This window comes from Notamacropus eugenii, chromosome 7 (genome assembly GCF_028372415.1).
Source record: "Notamacropus eugenii isolate mMacEug1 chromosome 7, mMacEug1.pri_v2, whole genome shotgun sequence".
NCBI classification, from domain to species: Eukaryota; Metazoa; Chordata; class Mammalia; order Diprotodontia; family Macropodidae; genus Notamacropus; species Notamacropus eugenii.
The window spans coordinates 26,803,222-26,822,278 of NC_092878.1; the positions used below are offsets into that span (position 1 = coordinate 26,803,222).

The window sequence follows — 19,057 nt, forward strand, 5'->3', positions numbered from 1 at the left end:
AATTGCCAAATGCAGTGTAGCATAGTTTATAGAGAACTAGACTTAGAGTCAGAATACCTAAGTTCAAGTTAGGCCTCTGATTCATACTGTCTATGTGACCCTGGGAAAGTCACTTAATTTCTCAGTCCCCAAGGCAACTCTTAAAAAAGTATAAGTTAAAAAAAGAAAAAAAAAAGTATAAGTTGCAGAACAGTTTCTAACCTACATGAGGCAGAGGATTTTCCTTATTGGGAGAGTTATATGCCAGTGAAACACAAGAGTGGACAGGAGAAAAAAAATGTAGAAGTTATAACTTCACAGGAAAGATGGGGTTCTAAAAAAGGATTAGATGAGTTGAAGTTTTAATTAAGGCCATGTGACTCCTAAGAAGCAGTCCATGTATGCTACATGGCCACCATCTATATGTGTGCCTTTGGGCAAATGTCTTAACATTCCTGAGTCTCAAGTTTCCCTACCTATAAAATGAAGTAGTTGAATGTTTCTTTATGATCACTAAGGTGACCTGTAAAGCTAAACTTCTATAACTAGATGTCAGGTAACACTTTGCAGCTTTCCTTCCTTTAGGTATTATTCTGTATTATAATTATTTGTATATGTATCATTACCACCACTGTCCTGCCTCCCTTTCCACCACCACCGCCACTCCTGCTTTAAGACCAAAAGATCCATGAGGACAGAGCCTATGTCTTCTGTAACCTTCATATCTTGCCCCAGCACCTGGTTTAGCTGCTTCATAAATGTTGAATTAGTTTAATAACTGATAAGGGATCTTTCCCTAAAATATGTACTTGTGGAGAAGTCAGAAATCACAAAATCAAAAATACTGACTTGGGGATTTTATGAGTTGTTTGCCCTCTAGCCAGAAACACCTTAGCTATTTATGATGTTGGCTAATCTTGGAGATAAGCCTTTTCCATTAACCCTAGTGCAGGACTAGACAGATGACTCAGATTAATGTTAGGTAGCAAATTGGGCCTGCATTAGTGTAAAAATAACTATAAAAGAGAGAGTTTATAAATATGGGATATAATCATGAAGTTTTTCTATGGGCCTTAGTAAAATTATTTTAAATTCAGAATGAAAGACCCAAGTTAATGACATATTTTCTAATTTTTTATTAGAGTATCCCAGAAACATCAAATGGATTTTTAGCAAGTGATGATTCTTCTTGTACCCAGCACACACATCTTGGTCAAAAGGACATCTTACAGGCTGTCTCTCTGGGAGAAGGGGAGGGAGAGGAATGTGGGAAAAATCTGGGCAATGTAAAAACAAAAGATCAGAATCAAAATCTTTTTATGAAAGTATACCTTATACTTGCTTCTTGATAGTTTTTTCTTAATTAACGATTTTAGGCATTTGATCACCATACAGAAGAGTATGTGGATAAAAATCCTTGTAGTTCATTGATGAAAACTCTCAACAGGACCCCTCCTAGTTGTTCCAGCTCCTCGGACTCCATCAAGACTGATGGGACATCTATGAGTTATAGCAGTAAGATCTCTATTTTTTTTTTTTTGTTACGTTTTGAGTTCCAGATTGTTTCCCTTTCTTCTCCTTCCCAACCCCTCATAGAAAAGGCCAACATTCGATATAGATATGTATGTGGAGCCGTAAAATACATGCTTCTCCATGTCAGTTCTTTCTTTGGAGGGGGACGGCACTTTCCTTCTTAAGAACTCCATAGTTGATTTGGATGAACGTATTACTCAGCATAGCTTAGTCATTCACAGTTACTTTTCAAACAGTATTGCTGTTATTGTACGCAACCTTCTTTTGGTTCTGTTCATTTCACATTGTATTATTTCATGCAAGTCTCTGCATGTTTCTGTAAAACAACCTGCTCATCGTTTCTTACAATGTAGTAACAACAGCAATAACTCCTTCGCAAGCATGCACCACAACATATTCAGCCATTGCCCGATGGATGGGCATCCCCTCACTTTCCAGTTCTTTGCTACCACAAAGAAAGCTGCTATAAATATTTTAAAACACATAGATTCTTTTCCTTTTTCCCCGATTACCTTGGGAAACAGGCCTAATCGTTAGGTCAAAGGGCAAACACAGATTTGTAACTCTTTATATGTAATTCAGAATTGCTTTCCAAAATGGTTAGATCAGTTCACAGTTCCATCAACTGTGGAATTTTGTTGTTGTTGTTTTGTCATTCAGTTGTATCTGACACTTCACGACCCCATGGACCATAATACACTCACCCTTTTGTCTTCAGTCTTCCAAAATCTGTCCAAGCTCATGTTCATTTCTTCTGTGACACTATCTGTCCATCTCATCCTCTGCCATTTTCTCCTTTTCAGTCTTTCCAAACATAAGGGTCACATCAGTTGTGCAGCTCAACTTTATAGTCCAGTTCTCACAGTCATACATTGCTATTGGAAAAACCATAGTTTTGACTATACAGACCTTTGTCAGCAAGAAGATGTCTCTGCTTTTTACTCTTCTATCCTGATTTACCATAGCTTTCCTTTCAAGGAGTAAGTATCTTTTAATTTTATGGCTGCAGTCACCATCTGCAGTGATCAATGAGGCCAATTATATAAAATCAGACACTGCTTCCATTTCTTCTCCCTCTATTTGGCAGGAAGTGATGGGACCAGTTGCCATAATCTGTTTGTATGTTTTTTTACTATTGAGCTTCAGGCCTCTTTCATTCTCTCCAAGAGATATCTTAGTTCTTTCTTTTTGCCATCAGAATGATGGGGGCTATCTCCAGTCATGTTGATGTGTATCTGGTCACTGGACCCAGATGGCTTTGGAGGATAAAGTAAAGCTAGTGGCTTTACACAGCTTTCCCTCACTTAACTCCAGTTCACTTGCATGTCATGGCATCACCTCCATGATGACATAGTCTTCTTTGAGAATGAAGGACAAACAACCACCCACCGCCCCACTGGGGACCCATCTGGAACTGGCCAGTTCAGCAATATAGCTTTTTTCTTTTCCTTCCTTCTTTCTCTTCCTCATTCCCTCCCTCCCTTCAGAAACTTTCAAAATATCTCGGGGTTTATATGCTAGATTTCTTTCTTAAGGACCATGCCTTAAACTCAAATCACTCTGGTTCTCACTAATTGGCCAGCAATAGGTCTGAGACCAAACCCCACTTGGTCATTGTTTGGGCCCTGATTGACTCAGAGTGAATGTAAATAGGAGTTGTTTCTGTTTTGGCCAGAAATCCTGAGAGTCTTCTCCCAGTTTGATTTTTTTTTTTTCTGGACTAGATTAAAGATGCCTTTCTTTACCTTATTTTTCACCTAACCTTAATCACTGAATGTGTGTTGCCTCAGTCAACTTGAGATCTGATAATGAATTTAGCTTTAAACGGCCAAGATCTTCCACTACATACGTATATTTGACCACTGGACCCAGATGGCTTCAGAAGAGAAAATGAGGCTGGTGACTGCATAGTCCTCCCTCACTAAAAGCCAAATCACTTCCATGATGTCATAGTCCTCTTCGAGAATGAAGGATTAACAACAGCAATCAGAATGGCATTGTTTGCATCTCTGAGATTGTTGATATTTCTCCCTGAGCCTTAATTCTGGCTTTTGATTTGTCCATCTTGGCATTTCACACGATGTCGTCTGCATCTGAGTTAAATAAGTAAGATGACAATGTACAGTTGTTGTACTCCTTTTTCATTTTTAAACCAATCTCTTTGTTTCATGTTCAGTTCTAACTGTTGCTTCTTGGACTACATACAGGTTGCTTAGGAGACAAGATGACCTGATACTTCAGTCTCTTTGAGCTCTTACCACATTTTGTTGTGAACCACAAAGTCAAAGGCAAAGTGTAGTTAATGAAGGAGAAATAGATGTTTTTCTGGAATTCTCTTGCTTCGTCCATAGTCCAGGGAATGTTAACAATTTGGTCTCTAGTTCCTCTGCTCTTTGAAAACTAGCCTGCTGTTCTGGTAGTTCTTAATTCACATATTGCAAGCCTAGCTTATAGAAGCTTCAGTATAACCTTGCTGGCACATGAAATGAGAGCAGTTGTTCAGCCATTTGAACATTCTTTGGCATTGCTCTTCTTTAGGATGGGAACATAAACTGATCTTTTCCAATCCATGGGCCAATGTTGTTTTCTGAATTTGCTAGCATGTTGAGCGCAGTGCCTTAACAGCATTATCTTTTAAATAAAAGGATTTTAAATAGCTCAGCTGGAATTCTTTCACCTCCACTAGCCTTATTGTTAGTATTGCTTCCAGAGGGCCACTTGGCTTCAGTCTCCAGGATGTCTGGCTCTAAGTCAGTAACCACACCATCATAGTTATCAGTGAGGTTAAGATCTTTCTTATATATTTCTTCTGTATATCTTTGCCACCTCTTCTTAATGTCTTCTACTTCTGTAAAGTCTCTACATTTTTGTCTTTATCATGCCCATTTTTGCATGAAATATTTCCTTGATAGTGATAGCTCTAATTTTCTTGATGAGATCTCTTGTCTTTCCCATTATATTGTTTCCCATTATATTATATATATATATTCTCTGCAATGCTTGTTTAAGGAAACCTTTTTTTTATTTCTCTTTGCTATTCTCTGAAATTCTGCATTTAGTTGGGTTTATCTTTCCCTTTCTCCTTTCCCTTTCTTTCCTCAGCTATTTGTAAAGCCTCATCAGACAGTCATTTTGCTTTCTTACTCTTCTTTGGGACGTTTTTTGTTGCTGCCTCCTGTACAGTATTTTGAACCTCTATCTATAGTTTTTCAGGCATTCTATCTACCAGATCTTAAACCTTAAATCTATCCAGCACTTCTACTTCATAAGGGATGTGATTTAGGTCATACTTATATAGTCTGATACTTTTCCCTACTTGTTTCCATTTAAGTCTGAATTTTGTAATAAAAACTCATTATCTGAGTCATAATCAGCTCCAGATCTTGTTTCAACTGACATCATAGAACTTTGGCTGCAAAATGTGTAATTAATTTGATTATTGATCATCTGATGATGTCCATATGTAACATCATCTTTCAACTTGTTGAAAAAGTGTTTGCTTATGACCAGTGAGTTATCTTAACAAAACTCTATTAGTCTCTGCCCTGATTCATTTTGTAATTCATGGATAAACTTGCTTGTTATTCCAGTTATCTTTTCATTTTTGACTTTAGCATTCTAATCCCCTGTGATGAATGTGACATTGGCGGGGTGGGGAGAAAGAGCAGGGAATTTGTAGAAAATGTATGTCTTCATAAATTGATCAACTTTGGCCTCTTCAGTTGGGGCATAAATTTGTATAATTGTGTTGAATGGTTTGCCTTGGATTCAAACAGATATTGTCATTTTTGAGATTATACTTCATTACCACTTTTCTCCTCCTTGTTATTGACTATGAAGGCTAATCCATTTCTTCTAAGGGATTCTTGCCCACAGTAGTATGTGTAGTGATCACCTGAATTAAAATCACCCATTCCTGTCCATTTAAGTTCACTGACACCCAAGATGCCAGTGTTTAATCTTCCCATCTCCTGTCTGACCATATCCAACTTACCTTAGTTCACAGGTCTTACATTCCAGGTTCCTATGCAGTATTGATCTTTACAGCATCAGACATTCCTTTCATCACCAGACACATCTGCAGCTGAGCTTCTTTTCAGTTTTGGCCTAGTTGCTTCATTAGTTCTGGAGTTATTTGTAGTCATCCTCTATTCTTCCCCAGTAGGTAGGTGGCCTAGTGGACAGAGCACTGGACTTGGAGTCTGGAAGACCTGTATTCAAATCTGGCCTCAGATACTTACTAGCTGTGTAACCCTGGGCAAGTCACTTACCCTTGTTTGCCTTAGTTTTCCTCCTCTGTAAAACAAGCTTGAGAAATGACAAACCACTCTAGTATCTTTGCCAAGAAAACCCCAAGTGGTGTCATGAAAAATGGAATAAAAACTGAAATGACTGAACAAGTAGTGTCCCAACTTTTCTACAACCCCTCCCACATTTGTCATTTCCCCTTCTGTCATTTTAACCAATCTGGTAGATGTGAGATTGTACCTCAGAGTTGTTTTGATTTACAGTCTTCTAATCAACAATGATCTAGAGTATTTTATATGACTATATGTAGCTTTGATTTTTTTCTTCCAAAAACTGCTTGTTCTTATCCTTTGACCATTTGTCAATTGGAGAATAACTAATATTCTTACAAATTTGACTCGGTTCTCTCTATATTTGAGATACAAGAACTTTTTCCAAGAAACTGACTAAAAAACTTTCCCCCCAATTTTCTGCTTTCCTTTCTAATCTTGGCTACATTGGTTTTATTTGTACAAAACCTTTTTAATTTAGTGTAATCAAAACTATCCATTTTACATTCATTCCGCAATGGACTCTATCTCTTATTCATAAATTCTTCTCTTATCCATAAATCTGTTAGTTAATATATTCCATGCTCCTCTAATTTACTTGTGATATCTCCCTTTATGTCTAGGTCATGTACATATTTTGACTTTATCTTTGTAAATGGTATAACATAATGGTCCATACCTAGTTTCTGCCAGCCTGCTTTCTAGTTTTCTCAGAAATTTTTATCAGATAATGAGTTCATATCCTAAAAGCCTAGATCTTTACATTTATGAAACTCAGAGTCACTATAATCATTTATGACTGTGTCCAATTATTTAAATGTAACTTTTTTTTTTTATAAAAAGTGTTTTATAATCACATTCATGTAGTTCCTGAGTTTGTCTTGATAGGTATGTTCCCAAGTATTTTATATTCTGCAGTTATTTTAAATGAAATACCTCTTACTATCTCTTCTTGTAGGGCTTTGTTGGTAATATGTAGAAAGACTGATGATTCATATAGATTTATTTCATATCCTGCTACTTTGCTAAAATTATTGTTTCAGATAATTTTTAGTTGAACCACTGGGATTTTCCACCTGTACTATCATATTATCTGCAAAAAGAGATAGTTTTATTTCCTCATTGCCTATTCCGATTCCTTCAATTTCTTTTTCTTCTCTTATTGCTATTGCTAGCATTTAAAAAAAAAAATTTTACTTTTCCCCTAATTACATGTTAAAACAGTTTTTAAACTTTTTTTAAGTTTAAATTAATTCTGTCCATCTCTCCTTCTCTCCCTGAGATAATAAGCAATTAGATATAGATTATACATGTATGATCATATAAAACATTTTCATGTTAGTCATTTTGTACAAGAAGACTCAAATAAAAGCAAAAGAAAGAAAGAAAGTGAAAAATAGCATGCTTCAGTCTGTATTCAAACAATACCAGTTCTTTCTCTGGAATCAGATAGCATGTTTCATTGTTAGTCCTTTGGGACTGTCTCAGAAGACTTAGATCATTGGATTGCTAAGAATAGCTAAGTCATTCACAGTTCTTCATCGAACAATATTGCTGTTACTGTAAACGACGTTCTCCTGGTTCTTTTCACTTCATTTTACGTCAATTCACGCGCATCTTTCCAGGTTTTTCTGAAATCATCCTGCTTATCACTTATTATAGCACAATAATATTCCATTACAGTCACATACCACAGCTTGTTTAGCCATTTCCCAATTGATGGGCATTTCTGCAATTTCCAGTTCTTAGCTACCACACAAAGAGCTGCTATGAATATTTTTGTACATCCAGGTCCTTTCCCCCTTTCCTATATCCTTTGGGATATAGACCTAGCAGAGGTATTGATGGATCAATGCACAGTTTTATAGCTCTTGGAACAGTTCCGAATTGCTCTCCATATGGTTGGATCAGTTCACAACTCCCACAACAGTGTATCAGTGCCCCAGTGTTCCCACATCCCCTCCAACATCCATCATTTTCTGTTTTTGTTGTTGTTACATTAGCCAATCTCGTAGGTGTGAGGTGGTACCTCAGAGCTGATTTAATTGCATTTCTCTATTCAGTAATGATATAGAGCATTTTTTTCAGATGACTGTAGGTTATTGCTGGCATTTCTGATACAATGTTGAGTAATAGAGTTGATAATGGGCATCCTTGCTGATCTTACTGGGAAAGTTGATACCTTCCTCCCTTAACAAGTAATGCTTGCTAATGGTTTTAGGGAGATTATCATTTTAAGGAAAAATCCCTTCATACTTATGCCTTCAAACATTTTAATAGGAATGAGTTTATTTTGTCAAAAGCTTTTTCTACATCTATTGATATAATCATCATTAATTACTTTTGTTATTGATATAATCAGTTATATTAATAATTTTCATTATATTGAGCTAACTCTACATTCCTGGTAAAAATCCCACTTGGTCACAGTGTATAACCTTTGTGATATATTGCTGTAGTTTCCTATCTAGTATTTTATTTAGGATTTTTGCATCCATATTCTTTAGTGAAATTGGTCTATAATTTTCTTTTTCTGTTTTTGCTCTTTGTGGTTTAGATATCAGCATCATATTTGTTTTATAAAAGGAGTTTGGTAGGACCCCTTCTTTGCCTATTATTTCAAATGATTTATTTAAATTAGTTGATCTTTAAATGTTTTGTAGCTTTCACTTGTAAATCCATCCAGTCCTGATCCTTTTTTTCTTAGGAAGTTCATTTGGCCTATTCACTTTTTTCTAAAAATAGATTTCTTTAGATACTCTATTTCCTCTTCTGTTAATCTAGGCAGTTTATATTTTTGTAAATATTATTCCACTTCACTTAAGTTGTTAAATTTATTGGCATATAATTGGACAAAGTAACTCCTAATGATTGCTTTGATTTCATCTTTCTTAGTGATATAGTTACCCTTTTCATTTTTTATACTATTGATTTGGTTTCTTTTTTAAAATCGTGTTAACTAATGCTTTATCTATTTTATTGGGTTGTTTTCTCCCCATACACACACAAAACTAACCCCTGGTTTTATTTATTAATTCAACAGTGTTCTTACATTCAATTTTATTAATCTCACCTTTAGTTTTCAGGATTTTCAATTTGGTGTTTAATTGGAAATTTTTAAGTTGTTCTTTTTCTACTTTTTTTAAATTGCATGCCCAATTCATTGGTCCGCTTTTTCTCTGTTTTGTTGATGTAAGCATTTAGAAATATGAATTTTCTTCCAGTTACTGCTTTTACTACATCCTATAGTTTTGGTATGTTGTTTCACTATCATTCTCTTTAACTAAATTATTGATTGTTTCTGTGACTTGTTCTTTAACCCACCCCATTCTTTAAAATTAGGTCAGTTTCCAATTAATTTTGAATGTTTCTGTGATCCCTTATTAAATATAATTTTATTGCAGTATGATATGAAAAGGGTACACTTAATATTTCTGCTTTTCTGCATATGACTAAAGTTTTTATACTCTATTATACTGTCAGTTTTTGAAAAGGTGCCATGCACCACTGAGAAAAAGATATATTCCTTTCTATTCTCATTCAGTTCTCTCCAGATGTCTATCATTGTCAGGCCTAGAGGCCTAAGGGCTACCCGAGTCTTACCTTACCTATCGCAGGTCTTCAGCTGGCCAAACCGGATAAATGTATGAGAGAAGAGACTTTCCAGAGTCAAACAAGGGTTAGGCTTTATTCAGGGTCTTGGTTACATGTGCAGGGGGAATTCTTCCTCAGGAGAGAGAAATCCTCTTCCCAAGGAGGCAAAGATCTTACAGTAAGAGGAGGGAAGAGGGGCCTTCTGTCCTTTAAGGGCCCCTCAGCGCTAAGAGCGCCTTCAGGCTTTCCTGACCCTACTTAAGCTCTCCCGCCGCATAGTTTGCACCTGAATACCGTGCCTGTTCTCAGCCCTTAGACAACAATAGGTGTGCTCAGACTATGGATTAATCTCGAGGGCAGGGATGCTCTCCCCAGCAAGTTTCCCACGGGGAAGAGGCGGAAATGCACGAGATAGCCCGGGTCTCACACCTCAATTCCCAGCTGTTCCCTGGAGGGCCTCATGAGAACTCTAAGGTTTAGAAGTCCTCACCTTTACCTGCCCAAGACTGTCCACATAGAACTGAGCTTACACCCCCAACATATCATATCTAGCTTATCTAAGACTCTATTCATCTCCTTGACTTCTTTCTTATTTGTTTTTTGGCTAGATTTATCTAGTCTCAAGGGGGGAAAGTTGAAGTCCCCCCCATTATGGTTTTGCTATTTCCATCTAATTCATTTACCTTTTCCTTTATAAATTTGGATGCTGTAGCATTTGGTACATAGATGTTTAGTATTGATATTACTTCATTTTCTATGGTGCCTTTTAACATAGTATCGTTTCCTTGCTTATTTCTTTTAATTAAATCTATTTTAGCTTTAACTTTGTCTGAAATTATGATTTCCACACCTACTTTTTTTTTTTACACCTGCTGAAACATAATAAATTCTACTCCAGCCCTTTATTTTTAAATGTGTTTTTTGTAAACAACGTATTGTCAGATTCTGGTTTTTAATCCATTCTGCTGTCCATTTCCATTTCATGGGTGAGTTCATCCCATTCACATTTAAAGTTATAATAACTACTTGTGTATTTCCCTCCATTCTATTTTCCCCCACTGTTTATGCTTCTCTCTCTCTCTCTCTCTCTCTCTCTCTCTCTCTCTCTCTCTCTCTCTCTCTCTCTCTCTCTATCTCTCCGTGTCTCTGTGTCTGTTTCTGCTGGCTTATGTCTTAGTTTTTGAGTAACCTGAAGTACTCTACTCCTGAGCTGCCCCCCTCACTGCTGCTACAAACACCTTCACTCCCCATGAAGTCCTGGAAACACACTTCAGTTCTCCCACTGCTACAAGCATCATCTCTGTCCTGGGCATACCTACTACCAGGGATTTCACTCTCCTCAGAGTGACCACGTTCAGCTCTCTTTGTCCTAGAACTGCAAGTGGTGCTGCCACTCTGCAGCCATACTCAGTAGTTTGTACTAACTCTTCCTCGAGGGCAGCCACAATCTGGGACCATGTCCAGTCAACTGCTTAGGCCCTGCATCCAGTGTTGTACTTGTACTGCCAGCAGAGGGCCCCTGCAGTCTTCTCCCAATCAGTCTCTGACCCCCCAGGGCAAAAGTTCTCACCCACACAGCTGCCCCCAAGGCTTGCTGTTTGTGATAGTGGTGTCTGTGCTTCCCTGAGTCAGACCACCACCCTGTAGATCAGATATTTTCTAAAGTTCTAAGTTGTCTTAAGACTAGATGACTGCTTTATCCCAACTTTTTATTATTTCTGCCTCTCTAAAATTCTACTTGAGATGTTGTTTTAAGTTATTTGGAGGGAAATTTGAGAGAGCCAAATAATTTCTCCTGCCTCATCCTGCCGTCTTCACTGTAGATCTGTCTGTAGCATGTAACTTAAAGTATTTATCTCTTGGTTTGACAAATAATGAGAATTTTTCAGCGTATGAAGTATATGAATATTGTTTAGGCCTTACTTGGTTCTCTGAAATTAATGTTTTATGAATTTAGAATTTAAAGTTTATGTTTTTCATTTTAATAAACTCTAAGTAGTGAAAATCTACAGAAGTATAAAGTGAGTGACAAAGTAAAAATGAACTCACCCTGAGCAGTGAAGTTAAACCTTAACTGGAAATAAGCCACTTGTATATTTGAACCCTGCAGAAAGGTCTCTGGAGGTGATTTCAGGTCCAGTTACACAAACATGAGTTTGCCAGTGAAGTTCTTTCTGACTTATTTCTTAATTTCTCTTTTTATTCTTAGTGCAGCAGAGCAGTCAGATGGAATCACAATTTCTCATGGACCACATTTGTGAAGAGAACTTGAAAGAGGTGTGTTAAAGCATTTGAAAACCCTGAAAATCCTACAGCTAATCCTATGACTTTCCATGTTTTCCTTTAGATTTTTTCAGTTAGATGGCACAGCTTAATGCACTGAGTATAGCTGTAGCTATAAGGATATACAGGCTATTTTCTCAGCTCTTTTCATGTTGAATAGTAGCACTTTTGAAAGTATTTCTTTCCTTTTTTAAAAAAAAATAAATTTCAAAATTTTTGTATTATGATGTCACCTTTATTTCCAACATATCATTTCCTTACCCAGCAAGCCATCTAGTATAACAAAGAGTACTAAAAGAAAAAGGAAAAGAAATATTTCAGCAAAGCCATACAGCACTACCTGAGGCCTGACAATATACTAAATATTCCCACACTCAGTCCCCTAACTCTGCACACTACAAATGGAATTACATTTTCTTTATACTTTTCCAGGGGCCAAACTTCTTAGTTTTTATGATAACAATGTTTATTTTGTGGTTTTTTTGTTATTATTTTCATTTATATTATAGTCACATATGTTCTTATTTTACTCTGGACTACTTCTTTTAAATCTTCCTATGCTTCTGTGAATTCTTCATATTAATTTCTTATGGTGCAGTAAAAATCTATTACATTCACATAGAGAAATTTGTTTAGCTATGCCCCAATTGATGGGCATCATTTTGATATTTTGATGTATATCCAACCTTTGTTGTCTTTGGCCTTCTTGGGTTACATGCTTAGCAGTCGGATCTTTGGGCCAAAGGGTGTGTATATAGATGTTTTAGTTGCTTTTTTAGCATTAATTCCTAATTGCTTTACAGAATGTTAGGGAGAGTCTAAATCAGTTTTTTGCTAAGAGTAGCAACATATTATAGCAGAAGTAGTAATAAACTAGGAGGCAAAGGATCTGGATTCTAGTCCTAGTTTTACAAATGCAGCCTTGGAGAGGTCACCTAATCCCTCTTAACTTTCAGTTCCTTTTTCCCTGAGGTGATGTGTTTCGAATTCTTTGAATAATATATGTTTACTTACTGTATACCCTGGGAAAATAGGAATGATTATATTTTCTGGATAATTCACATATATTGTATAAATTAATAAATATGGATAACGTGCTTTCATCTCTTTGGAAGAAAATTATGAGATAATAATAGTCAAAGAGAACATATTTCAAATGATAACACAATATTTCCTTTTCTTCCTCAGAAACTCCATGATGGTAGGATCACAGTAAGAGAGTTCTTGTCACTTCTGCAGGTCCACATTCTAATTCAGAAACCCCGACAGAGCAACCTTCCAGCCAATGTAAGTTGAAATCTCTTTTATATACTTTACCTTTCTTTAAATTTTGTTCTGCTTGATTGACTAGTAGGACCAGTATAGACTGACATTTTTTTTTAAAGTTTAGTGGGAACCCTCCCCCCTAATTTTGAAGTAAGAATTCCAGGATTCAAAAACTAGACTTTGATTTTTTTTTTTAATGTATTTATTTATTTTAAATTTTCAACATTCATTTCCACAAAATTTTGAGTTTCAAATTTTCTCTCCATCTCTCCTCTCCCCCCACCCCAAAACGCCGAACATTCTAATTACCACTATCACTAATCTGCCCTCCCTTCTAACATCCCTCCTTTCCCTTATCCCCATCTTCTCTTTTGTCCTGTAGAGCAAGATAAATTTCTATACCCCATTACCTGTATTTCTTATTTCCCAGTTGTATGCAGGAACAACAGTCAACAGTTGTTCCTAAAACTTTGAGTTTTAATTTTGTATCCTTCCTCCCCACTCATCCCCATTGGGAAGGCAAGCCATACAGGCCATATATGTGTAGTTTTGCAAATGACTTCTATAATAGTCATGTTGTGTAAGACTGACTATATTTCCCTCCATCCTATCCTGCCCCCCATTTCTTCTATTCTCTCTTTTGACACTGTCCCTTCCCAAGCGTTGACTTCTGATTGCTCCCTCCTTCCATTGCCCTCCTTTCCATCATCCCCCCAACCCTGCTTATCCCTTTCTCCCCCACTTTCCTGTATTTTAAGATAGGCTTTCATAGCAAAATGAGTGTGCATTTTATTCCTTCCTTGAGTCAAATGTAATGAGAGTAAGCTTCATGTTTTTTTCTCTTACCTCCCCTCTTTTTCCCTCCACTCAAAAATCTTTTACTTGCCTCTTTTATGAAAGATAATTTGCCCCATTCCATTTCTCCCTTTCTCCTCCCAATATATTCCTCTCACCCCTTATTTTCATTTTTTTAAGATATGATCCCATCCTATTCAACTCTCCCTGTGTTCTCTGTCTCTCTTTCTCTGTGTATGTGTGTGTGTATGTGTGTGTGTGTGTAATCCCACCAACTACCCAGATACTGAAAAACATTTCAAGAGTTTCAAATATTGTCTTTCTATGTAGAAATGTAAACAACTCAACTTTAGTAAGTCCCTTATGATTTCTCTTTGCTGTTTACCTTTTCATGCTTCTCTTGATTCTTGTGTTTGAAAGTCAGATTTTCTTTTCAGCTCTGGTCTTTTCATCAAGAATGCTTGAAAGTCCTCTATTTCATTGAAAGACCATTTTTTCCCCTGAAGTATTATACTCAGTTTTGCTGGGTAGGTGATTCTTGGTTTTAGTCCTAGTTTGACTTCTGGAATATCATATACCATGCCCTTTGATCCCTTAATGTAGAAGCTGCTAGATCTTGTGTTATCCTGATTGTATTTCCACAATACTTGAATTGTTTCTTTCTAGCTGCTTGCAATATTTTCTCCTTGACCTGGGAACTCTGGAATTTGGTCACAATGTTCCTAGGAGTTTCTCTTTTTGGATCTCTTTCAGGATATGATCTGTGGATTCTTTCAATATTTATTTTGCCCCCTGGTTCTAGAATATCAGGGCAGTTTTCCTTGATTATTTCATGAAAGATGATGTCTAGACTTTTTTAAATTGTCTCTCCTGGATCTATTTTCCAGGTCAGTTGTTATTCCAGTGAGATATTTCACATTATCTTCCATTTTTTCATTCTTTTGGTTTTGTTTTGTGATTTCTTGGTTTCTCATAAAGTCATTAGCCTCCATCTGTTCCATTCTAATTTTGAAAGAACTATTTTCTTCAGTGAGCTTTTGAACCTCCTTTTCCATTTGGCTAATTCTGCTTTTGAAAGCATTCTTCTCCTCATTGGCTTTTTGAACCTCTTTTGCCAATTGAGTTAGCCTATTTTTAAAAGTGTTATTTTCTTCAACATTTTTTTGGGTCTCCTTTAGCAAGTTGTTGACTCGTTTTTCATGATTTTCTTGCATCTCTCTCATTTCTCTTCCCAATTTTTCATCCACCTCTCTTACTTGATTTCAAAATCCTTTTTGAGCTCCTCCATGGCCTGAGACCATTGAATATTTATTTTGGATGTTTGGGATACAGAAGCCTTGACTTTTATATCTTTCTCTGATGGTAAGCATTGTTCTTCCTCATCTGTAAGAATGGGAGAAGATATCTGTTCACCAAGAAAGTGACCTTCTATAGTCTTATTTTTTTTCCCTTTTTTGGGCATTTTCCCAACCAGTTACTTGACTTTTGGATTCAAGAGTAGGGTATACTCTGGGGATCTGTAAGATCTCAGTTCCTCCAAGGTGGCACAATCAAGCCTGTACACTGGTCTGGGAGCAACCAGAAACTTTTGTGTGCAAAATCTGTGAGTAATAGAGTTTCCTCTCCACAGCCACCTGGCCTCCAGTCCTACCAAGCCAGCACTGGGGGCTGAGATTCAAATAAGCTTCTCAATTCCCCCAGAGCCTTTTGGTGGGGGCAGGGCCACCATTCAGTGTGAAATAAAGATCAGCTGCTCAAATCCCTCAGGAGTATTAGATGGGGGCAGGGCTGCTACACAGGGCTGAGGTAAGGATCAGCTGCTCCGTGCCCCCAGGGGTTTTATAATCCAACAATGGATGCAGGCTGCTGTGGGAGCTACTGCCACCCAATGTGGCCTCTACTGCTGCAGCCTGAGACTGGAGCTGTGGGAAGACCCTGCTCCCTTCTTGGCCAGCTGAAAAAACCTCTCACTGACCTTTGGTGCCTATGGGTTGAGGGATCTACAAACCATTGCTACTGTTGCTGGGTATTCCACCCCCAGACCTGCTCTGTCCTCCTCTCAGAGGCCAAGGCTGGGCTGGGCTCCACTCCGAGTATGGTGCCGTGTGACAGACCTTTCCCGTTGGCCTTTCAGGTCACCCTTGGCTGGAAATCTCCTCAACTTTGTTGTTCTGGGGCTTCTGCTGCTCTAGAATTTGTTGAGAGTCTTTCTTTACAGGTATTTTATGGGCTGTGGGGAAAGAGCTAGTGTATGAGTGTCTTTCTATTCTGCCATCTTGGCTCCGTCCCCCTGATTTTTTTTTTTTTTTAACCATCTGTGTGACCTTGGACAAGTCATTTGGTTTTTCTGGGCCTCAATTTCTTTATCTGCAAATTGAGGCAATTAGAGTAACTTATTTCTAAGGTTTCTTCTATCTCTTATGATCTCCATTGACCAGACTTTGCTAAAAGGTCTGTTTCTTTCCTTTTTTAAAAAAGTTTTTATTATGAACTTAATCACCAGCCATCAACAAATAAAAACATTTTAATATGCAAAGAACAAAACTGAAACCATGAACTTCTTTTAATGTACAGGTATTTTAAAGTAGTAATAAAAATTTGCCTAATTTGTATGTCTCATTCTGCATTTCTGGTCCTTTATCTCTCTGTCAGTAAATCCATAGCTCACTGCACTGAATAGAGTTCTGCAGTCTTTCAGAATCGTTTTTCCATAGATTATTGGGGTGATTCTCCTGATTCTGCTTATTTCATTCTATATCAATTCATCAAAATTTTCCTAGTTTTCTCTGATTTCGTAATATTCCTCATTTCTTTCAGTATAATATTTTGTTAGATTCATATACCATAACTTGTTCAGCTGTTGCCCTGCTTTTTTTGTTTTTCAATTCTTTGATATAACAGAGTGCTTCTATGACTACTTTTGTACGTATGGATCTTTTTCCTCTATCTTTGACCTCTTTGGGGTATATACCTGTAATGGTTACATCTCCTTTAAGTAAACCAATAAAACATGAACTTTGAGAAGCAAGAAAATGAAAAATGAATCCTATTTTGAAGTAATATAGAAACAGTTTTCACATAAGAGGTTTCTTTTTCAATGTATTAATTTATTTTTTAGTTTTCAACATTTACCTCCATAAGTTTTAAATTTTCTTCCCTTCCTTTTCCCTCCTCAAGATGGCCTGCCATCTGATATAGGCTTTATACATACATCCCTGTGAAACACATTTTCACGTTAGTCATGTTGCATAGAAGAATTATAACAGATGGGAGAAACCATGAGAAAGAAAAACAAAACAAAATGAAACAAAAAAGAAATAGTCTATTCCACTCTACATTCCAACTCCATGGTTCTTTCTCTGGGTGTGGATGGCATTTTGCATAGTGAGTCCTTTGGAATTGTTTTAGGTCCTTGCATTGCTGAGAAAGGGCTAAGTCTATCAAAATCGGTCATCACACGTTGTGGCTGTTTCTGTGAACAATGTTCTCCTGGTCCTGCTCACTTCACCATCAGTTCATATAAGTCTTCCCAGGTTTTTCTGAAATCCACCTGTTCATCATTTCTTATAGTACAATAGTATTCCATTACATTCATATACCACATCTTGTTCAGCCATTCCCCCATTGATGGGCATCCCCTCAATTTCCAGTTCTTGGCCACCACAAAAAGAGCTGCTATATTTTTGTACATATAGATACTTTTCCCATTTTTCTGATCTCTTTGGGATACAACCCTAGAAGTGATATTGCCACGTCAAACGTTATACACATTTTTATAGCCCTTTGGGCATAGTTCCAAATTGCTCTCCAGAATGGTTGGATCAGCTCACAGCTCCACCGGCAATGAATTAGTGTTCCAGCTCTCCCACATCTTCTCCAGCATTTATCATTTTCCTGTATTGTCATATTAGGCAATTTGATAGATGTGATGTGGTGACTCAGAGTTGTTTTGATTTGCATCTGTCTAATCAGTAGTGATTTAGAGCATTTTTTTCAAATGAATATAGATCACTTTAATTTCTTCCTCTGAAAACTGCCTGTTCATATCCTTTGATCATTTATAAATTGGAGAAAGACTTGTATTCTTGTAAGTTTGACTTGGTTCTCTATATATTTTAGAAATAAGGCCTTTGTCACAGCCACTAGTTGTAAAAATTCTTTCCCATTTTTCTGCTTCCCTCCTAATCTTGATTGCATTGGCTTTGCTTGCAAAAACTTTTCAATTTAATGTAATCAAAATTATCCACCCTTAAGGGTTTTTAATACTAAGATTGTGCTTTCATTCACAATTCTGACTCTAAGAAAGAATTACATATATTTTTAAAGATACTACCAGGCATGGTCACACATGCCTATAATCTCAGTTACCAGGGAAGCTAAGGTTGCCTGATGTGAGCCCTGCAATTCCAAACTGCAGGTGGCTGTACCAGTCTGATGGGACTAAGTTTAGTATATCAGTATGGTGAGCCCCTGGAAATGGGGTGCCCACCGGGTTGCCTAAGGTAGGACAGACAAAACCAGTTCAAAAATGGATCAGGTCAAAGATCTTGTGTAGATCAAAAAGGGCAATCAGGGTCATCATGGTCTCTACATGTCTGGCCTGGGGATCCTAAATTTTAAAAATAAAAATAAAGATATAGGCAACTTTTTCATTATTAAAGGGTTGATTAACAAGTATGTGTGTTATCCAGTATATTTATCATCTGAGTTTTGCTTTTTTTTTTGTTTTCTTAAGCACTTTAACTAAAGAGTGAAAGTATTCAGAGATTAAACACAAATCAATTTTGCACCCTTTTGTACTTCAGGTAAATGTTTTGGTGGAGTAGTAGGAAATTAATTGACAAAATAAGACTTTTAGATTATTATATATTTGTTCAACTACATTTAATTAAATTGAATTATGATATTCTTGTCATTAATACACAAAAAGTAAATGTGTGAGAGAGAGAGAGAGAGTGTGTGTGTGTGTGTGTGTGTGTGTGTGTGTGTGTGTGTGTGTGTGTGTTGATAAAAGTACAACCTTAGAATCTGGCTTTGAGAGTGTAGGGAGGGAGACAGGGAGGAATTATTTAATGTCAATTTGTTATAAAGTAAAATGAGCTTTATCTGGTTTTGGGATGTGGGCTCAGGTGCTTGTATGCTGTTAAAAGTGTGATACTTTGGACTGATACAGAAAGAAAAATATATAACTTTTTTTCATATGATTGTTGGTAACTTGGATTATTCCTATGAAATCTTCTTGTTCTTTGACCATTTATCTATTGATGAATGACTCTTGTTCTTATATATTTGAATTAATTCCTTACAAT

The 19,057-nt window shown here is 36.8% G+C and overlaps 1 protein-coding gene across 3 annotated transcripts in view; it reads left to right on the forward strand.

Moving 5' to 3' along the window:
- Positions 1-19,057, forward strand: part of KNL1 (kinetochore scaffold 1) — a 104,241-nt gene that overhangs the window by 60,653 nt on the left and 24,531 nt on the right. For all 3 annotated transcript variants that reach the window (XM_072625405.1, XM_072625406.1, XM_072625407.1), the window contains 3 exons: positions 1,356-1,494; positions 11,614-11,681; positions 12,876-12,974. In XM_072625405.1, coding sequence (XP_072481506.1) covers positions 1,356-1,494; positions 11,614-11,681; positions 12,876-12,974 — 306 coding nt within the window. The remainder of the gene's footprint in view (positions 1-1,355; positions 1,495-11,613; positions 11,682-12,875; positions 12,975-19,057) is intronic.